Raw genomic sequence first — 7,487 nt, 5'->3', positions numbered from 1 at the left:
GATGGTGGAGGATCATATGTTGATACATGAACAGGATATTAGGAAGATTACGGAAGGGTTGGGCGCGTCAAAGGAGTATTATTGGTATCATGATTATAAGAGGGTCGAGGGGTGGGAAGGGTTTGTTGAGGATGCTGCTAGGCCACGAGAGGGCGAGGAGGGGACGGTTACGGAGGATACCGTGTTGGTTATGAATGGTGGTGCGCATGTAGGTTTTGTCTTTCTTTCTTTTGCAGGTATTGATGTAATACAGTGGTCAAGACACGAGCTCTCAATGCTTCCAGCCGGAAAATCCGACGAAGAAGAACAATCTCGCGTAGTAGCTACATACAAACAAATGGTTCGTTTGTTCGCTCCCCCTCATGCCCCCCTTACTTACCCTCCTCCCAGATGAACCTCGTCATATCCCGGCTCTCCCCAATCCCCCAACTCTCCGTAATCTACCGTGCAACCTCCCCAGGCCACCCAAACTGCAACCTCCTCACCGTCCCCTACCGCTCCTCGGAAGCAGCCCAAATCGGCGAACGCAACCTCGTCGAACGGCTCATCTCAACCATGCCGGACGAGCAGTGGCGCACCTTCCGAAAACGATGGGACTGGGATTTGTTTGCTGTGCATAATGCACTTTGGGAGTGGAAGATTGCAAGCCTTGATAGGGTTCGCGAGGAAGGAATGGGGGGCAGGGTAAAGTGGATTTTCATGGATGTTTGGGACCAGGCGTTGCAGAGGCCTGATGCGCATACGGAGCCTGGGACGGATTGTTTGCATTGTGAGTACCATATATGTGCGCTGTTTTTTTAGATTTGGGACTAATGATTGATGGTGCGGTAGGGAACTTGCCTGGAGTATTTGAGCAGTGGACACACCAGATATATCATGTGCTGTTTTTGGAGTGGGAGAGGAAGACGGTGGGTGGGGTGTGACATAGGTAGATTAGCGAGTGGAGTAGACATATCCTTTCGTGGGTGCATACATCGTGTACGAAAAAGTAAATCACATTGATTCATCTAAGTCCTACAGCCAATTAGAGCAATAATGAGGCCAAAAGGTGAGTGCTGCAAGAACAAGCCATGAATGCAAGCCATGACATGTGACAACCATGAGGTATGCTGGCAAAGCATACCATGGGTCGATCACATGGTGGAAATGTTGAGGAAGCTTGCAAGGACAATTTGAGTGAAGCAGAGGCAACCCTATTCATATGCACAGGGTGCTAAAACCAAGTCTTAAGCAATGAATTGGTAGATTTGACTAGAAAATATGATGAGGAGGACGAGGCATTCAACTGTGGGAAGAAATCATTTTCGTGGGAGAAAGTCAAATTTCAGCATTACTGTGCTGAAAAAAGTCTTGAGATCCAAGGTAATAAACGAGTCTCTTCGTAAACTCAGAGGACTCATAATTACTAAGCATTCAATATGCACAAACAAGTTCACCCCGCATGCAGTCAAACTGTTTGTCCTTATTGTAAACCCACCCTCCATTTTTTTCTGATTTTTCGGTTATTTTGTGGTTATTTTTGGCTAAATTACTATATTTGGAAATGTGCCCTGGACCCTGAAAACGACCTCCAACATCATCACCAACAGTGAGCACCACCCCCAATTTTTTCCTGATTTTTCCGCTATTTTATTGCTATTTTACATCTGAAAAAGCGCACATTTCCTTATTTAGAAATGTGCCCTGGACCCTGAAAACGACCTCCAACATCATCACCAACAGTGAGCACCACCCCTAATTTTTCCTGATTTTTCCGCTATTTTATTGCTATTTTACATCTGAAAAAGCATACATTTCCTTATTTAGAAATGCGCCCTGGACCCTGAAACCCACCCCCAATGTTGTCACCAACAGTGAGCAACACCCCAAGCTCATCATCGCAAGCAGCAAGCCCTTTACAGCCAATATAATGTGTATAGGCTGGATTTGTAAGCATCGGAAATATCCAAAAATGATGCACTTCCTTTGCAGGCTACCTTTGATTTTGAAGGTAGCCAGTAGACTGGTGACCGATCCTTGTATAAGGTTGACAAGACAAGCAGAGAAACCTCGATATGATGACCGGTACAGCTGAGTTTGAATTAGCATAAAAACGATGATGATGGAGTTTTGACATGCATTCAAAAGAATACCCATTTTGAGTGACTGCCCTGTAAGGAAGGCAAACACAGATCTGTACCAAATCCATATATTCAAAAATGGACCATGCCTACCGCGTTGTGTCCTTCTTCTACCATTGCCTGTTCCGACTCCAATGGACCCAGCAGTTGATGATCTCAAGGCACATCTCAAAACATTGTGGACATGTTCAGCTACGCACTTGGACCTCTTCATATGTGACTTCTCACTGGAGGCTGATGATAGGATACCAGTGAACTTTCTCAATGGACTGAAGGACTTTGAAAAGCTTGTATGCTGGAGGGCCATTCTTCTGTGCTATGCTGTTACTAAAGGACAACAAACTCCTTGAGAAATGCAAGTTCAGGCTGTACTTGCAGATCTTCATGGCCTGGATTCTCTTATCTCAGCTGGGACTGACTCTGGAAAGACACTACCAACTGCCCTGAAGATTCTTTTGGACAACCCTGCCGACCACTTGATAACAATAATGCTATCTCCATTGAAGTGCCTCCAGGTAATGCAACAAAATGATTTCAATTCATGCTACGGAATTTGCATGGTGGTCATCAATGAGGATACCCCTCACCATGAGGCATGGTGGGATGTACTCCCTGTCACAAAAAGTGACCGGACACCTGATTCAGATACAATGGCTGGATGGATTTCAATTCTTTTTGGTGGATGTCAAGATAATATGAAATGTAGTAGATCCCCAAATTTTCATAATACTTGGACAAAATCTGATTGAGATATACCATTATAATCCTTTCTACACACCAGGGGGATTTTTCAGATATTTTTTTCAGAGCCCAATTTTTTTACAGTACATAGAACTACTTAATAAAAGTGTGGAACATTTTGAATTATGTCCATAAGTTTATTTGTTAAGAAGATATAAAGCCTCAAAGTATGGTGTTTTGAGTCATATTGACCTTGTTCACACAATATTTGCCACATTGCTCAGCTTATATCTCCTCAATGAATAAACTTCTAGACATAATTCAAAATGTTCCATACTTATATTAAGTAGTTCTATGTATTGTAAAACAATTGGGCTCTGAAAAAAATATCTGAAAAATCCCCCTAGTGTGTAGAAAGGGTTATAATGGTATATCTCAATCAGATTTTGTCCAAGTATTATGAAAATTTGGGGATCTACTACATTTCATATTATCTTGACATCCACCAAAAAGAATTGAAATCCATCCAGCCATTGTATCTGAATCAGGTGTCCAGTCACTTTTTGTGACAGGGAGTAAGCTAATTTCACATTTTTTTGATACACAGCTGTAATTCTTGCCAGAAACATGTATTCAACTCAAAAACGCGAATGCCTGGGCTCGCTTGGCATCTCATTGTCACTGTGGAACAATTATTCAAGTCTTGAGAAGGGCACTTGCCTTAACTTGGCATTCTGCTCCGTAACAGCCACTTTCAACGTTGAGTTATCTGCATCATTGTTGATGAAGTGCACAACATACATTTCTCTGGGCTCTCTCACTATGGTCTCGATGTATTTCAGCCAGCCTGGGGACGACTTGATGAGATCAAGGCCATTTACTTCAAAAGACTTGCTGGTGTGCATGCTTGGCTACTTTTACACCACTTGCCCTCCGGACTGTTGAAAACAAGGTCTTACACTCCAATTATGTCTATATTTATGTCACATAAAACTGCCCGAACACAATCTATGTGGCGCAATAAGTTGTCAACAGCATTGATGACTTGCGGAATTATCTGTGCTTTCTCATGTCGCTGTTTCACCCTGCTATCCAGCCTCATGTCCTCATCTTTGTCGATAACAAGAAACTTGCTGCTTGTATTGCCTCTCATCTCGACTCATGCCTTCCTCCCACTATTCAAAACAAAGGTATTGTTGTTCATTACCACAGCAAAATGCCTGAGAAATACCTTAAAAAAGCTCATGACTCTTTCATCAGGGAGGATGGCATATGTCGGATAATGGTTGCAACGTTGGCCCAATCAGTAGTGAGATTTTGATTATGAAGCTACATTATTTTGCTGAAAAGTTGGCAGGGTGTGGACTTTCCAAATGTGAAGATTGTTTGCACTGTCAGCCTTCCATCAACAACAACTGATACCCTTCAGTGCGGAGACCGTGCCTTCCACAACTCTACTGAGGATGCGCTCTTTGTTATCTTCTATGAGCCCTGGATAGAAGAAATCAGTCTTGACAACTTCAAGAATTTTGACATGACTGATCTTGACCGCCCTCGCATGACCCTCAAAGCAAATTCTCAGCTCCATGAGCGTGCCCCCTTCTACAGGGTCAAGATATGTCAAGAAATTTCATGTACCCGAAAAGGATTTGCAAACTACCTTGGGGACCAGTCAACTGATGGTATGGCATACATCACACTCACTGCTTGACCTTCCAATTGACTACCTACTCAGTGCTGCTTCATTCAACGAAATTCTGCTGTGATTCTTTGGAACATTCTGGGAGTGCAGTGTTCGACTTAGTGCTTGGAAGTCCAGTCCCAAGACTGCAAAAAGACCGCAACTGGACCAGACCAAGACTGCAAAAGACCAGACCTGCAGTCTTGGTCTTTCAGATTTGAGATCACAAGACTGCAAAAAGACCGGTTAATGTGGACCGGTCTTGTCAGTTAAGACCGGTATTTTGTAGCTACAGAATAACCCTTCAAAACGCACCTAAGATCTTATTTTTAGGCCAAATACTGACAGAGATACATACAAAACTGTAAAATATTTTGTGAAAATAGCAGATGTACCTTAGTATTTTGTATATACATCAATTCTCAACATAATTTAACGTTCTTGCACTTGTTTAAAAGCTACGAAGAATGTTAATAAATTTATCAACTCACAATTGCAAATTCTATGGCATATTTAGTTGAAAAACCGGTCTTGAACTGGTTGTAACCAGTTTGGACCAAGCAGTGTCCAGCTTGGAGTTTGGGTCTGTAAGCCTGTATTGCGAGCCTTGTCAGCAACTCTCCATCCAAGCACACCATCATTAGCATATTTATGTGAGCGGCTTTTGTACCCAGCATCAGTTGATTTTGCAACCTGTCTCTTAATTCTTTGGAGATGTGAAATCACAGTGGAAATGTTTCCAAAACTGTCCCAGTCCGAATAGACACCTTTTGCAGCAAATAAGTGCTGTTCATGAATTTCAATTGACATATGCTGAAATTGGATGATTGACTTACCTTTAAGTATCCTATAAGATGCTCAATGTTCAAATCCATAGCATGTCTGGGCAATCTGGAAATATTGACCAGCATGTTATCATGCATAATGTTCCTGCCCATTATTGTCAGTGTTAGATACTATGAAGATAAGACAGTGTAACAAACACAAATTCAGGGTGTCCAGATGTTCTTGATATTATGTAGGAAATGAAGGATCTCCGTCAAGTAATTATTCGAGCCAGCACCACAGAACATGCAGGCTAAAGTTGGAAGCATATCCTCCACACGGCCAAAGTCACCACTCTGAATTGTGTTGACAAGCTCGATAACAATAAGTAGGTCCCAGGTAAGCAGAACAATGTTGTCATAAATAGCGTCGGATTTAGGGATTGTCTTATCAGGTGTTGGCCCTGAAGTTCCAGGCTCTGTATCAGATTCGGCTTCGCTTTCTGAGCTACTGGCATTAGGGTTATTTTCATTCATGTCCAAATCCTTGAGGGGGATTTTTGGGTTGCTTGGAGGAAATGTGCACTTGGGAACCATGTATTTCTCATGCTTTGTGCAGAATAGACTCTGGAGTAGGATTTGTTGCCGTAAATGCATGCAATTGTCCGCATTCCTGCTGCCATGCATTCAGGATAAGTCCTTCAAGAATCTGGGTTATTGCGGTAAGCAAGGTATGATAGTCAGGGTGATCAGAGCCAAGTCAAGTCTTTTCCATGATAGAAAAGAAGTATGCAAGACTACCAGCTTGCTGTATGGTAACACGATGGACCGAAAGTATGCTCCATATCAGGTTCATAACAAGATGGAAGACCTCAAAAGCCAGCTGGAAAAGTTCATGTCATTCCCAGGCAGACACATCCTTGCGATGCTGGTCCTGTGCTCGTGTTTCAAGCCTTTTTGATGGTGCTATCGGCAAGTGACGTGATGATAGAGTTTATGCTAGAGTACAACATGGAAAGGCAAGAGTGGTGGAGCATCATCATGACCTCTTTCAAGGTGCCAGAAGCCCATGAAGCTAGTCCAAGACCTATTTGGACTTTGCTTGATTTGAGGGAGCAAAGGAAATGGATGCCGGCATGGAGGATATACATACCCTGAATTTAAATTTTAAGTTTGCCTTTGTGTTGGAATGGTGTAGGCATTCAGTTACCTTCTTGCGATTTTTAGATTTTGCAGCCTTAGCTTTTTGCTTTGAAAATTTTGATTTGGCTGCTGCTTCGAAGACTGCAGAGAAAGTTGGTGTATTATGAACTACTGGTTCCATTATCTTTTCAAGATCCCAGTTGGTGATAAAGTCAGCATTGACCTCCTTCAAGGTCATCATAAGATGAGGCTTGACCACCTCCATCTCCCAGTGAATTTCCGAGGTCTTTACCATCCCCCATGAGTTCCGACGGAATCCGGTGGATTCCAAGTGGAATGTCGGAATTCCATGGAATTCCAACAGAAACCAGTTGGCTGGAGCCTCAGCCATTCTGGTTTCCAATTCCATGGAAATTCCAATGGAATCCGACGGAATCCAGTGGAAATGGTTGGAATCTGGGAGCCTCCCGGAACAGTTTCCATTGGAATCCATTGGAATTCCAACCAGATTCCATGGAATTCCAATGGAAAGTACATTTAATATATTCCAACAGATTCCAAGAGATTCCAATGAATTCCAATATTTGTTGTTGTTATTATAATATATCTAAAAAATAAGTGGATGCATGAGGATTGAACTCTAGCCTTGGGAAACATCACATGAATCTCTGAGCAGCAATATTTCCGCTACACCATATGTCTGTTAAATGCCTAGCAACATTAATTCTATATAACCCATCCTGATGCCCACCTTCCTAAACGAGTCACGGCGTTTGCCGGCGTCACCATCAGCATCTCCGTTTTGCTGTCAACCACAACCACAACCACAACCACAACCACCACCACCGTCACCGCGACCAGCGCGGTCACCTCCAATCATGCCCACGCCAACGGACAACGCCTGGACGACGACACGACGACGACGGCCACACGTCAACGGACGACGATGACGACGTCATGTCACATCAACACACGACGACAACAGACGACACGTCAGCGACGACGAGGACGGCCACACATCAACGCACAACGACGGACAACGACGAGGACGACACGTCAACGGACGACGATGATGACGATGACAACGACATGTCACGT

General features: G+C 43.3%; 3 protein-coding genes across 3 annotated transcripts; 2 read left to right on the top strand and 1 right to left on the bottom strand.

Moving 5' to 3' along the window:
- Positions 1 to 2,473: 2,473 nt before the first annotated feature.
- LACBIDRAFT_298711 (uncharacterized protein) lies at positions 2,474 to 2,869 on the top strand (the record flags this gene model as incomplete). The annotated part of the gene is made up of 1 exon (XM_001881962.1): positions 2,474 to 2,869. One exon carries the CDS (start codon positions 2,474 to 2,476, stop codon positions 2,867 to 2,869), a length of 396 nt encoding a protein of 131 aa, XP_001881997.1.
- Positions 2,870 to 3,870: 1,001 nt separating this feature from the next.
- Positions 3,871 to 4,512, top strand: LACBIDRAFT_327990 (uncharacterized protein; the record flags this gene model as incomplete). Its single annotated transcript, XM_001881961.1, has 2 exons — positions 3,871 to 4,110; positions 4,159 to 4,512. 2 exons carry the CDS (start codon positions 3,871 to 3,873, stop codon positions 4,510 to 4,512), a joined length of 594 nt encoding a protein of 197 aa, XP_001881996.1.
- Positions 4,513 to 4,904: 392 nt separating this feature from the next.
- LACBIDRAFT_327989 (uncharacterized protein) lies at positions 4,905 to 6,780 on the bottom strand (the record flags this gene model as incomplete). Its single annotated transcript, XM_001881831.1, has 6 exons — positions 4,905 to 4,940; positions 4,974 to 5,067; positions 5,153 to 5,268; positions 5,319 to 5,412; positions 5,554 to 5,831; positions 6,457 to 6,780. 6 exons carry the CDS (start codon positions 6,778 to 6,780, stop codon positions 4,905 to 4,907), a joined length of 942 nt encoding a protein of 313 aa, XP_001881866.1.
- Positions 6,781 to 7,487: the final 707 nt, after the last annotated feature.

This window comes from Laccaria bicolor, genomic scaffold, assembly GCF_000143565.1.
Source record: "Laccaria bicolor S238N-H82 LACBIscaffold_14 genomic scaffold, whole genome shotgun sequence".
Lineage (NCBI taxonomy): Eukaryota > Fungi > Basidiomycota > Agaricomycetes > Agaricales > Hydnangiaceae > Laccaria > Laccaria bicolor.
Note: the sequence above shows the minus strand (reverse complement) of the source record. Positions and strands in the feature narration are given on the sequence as shown.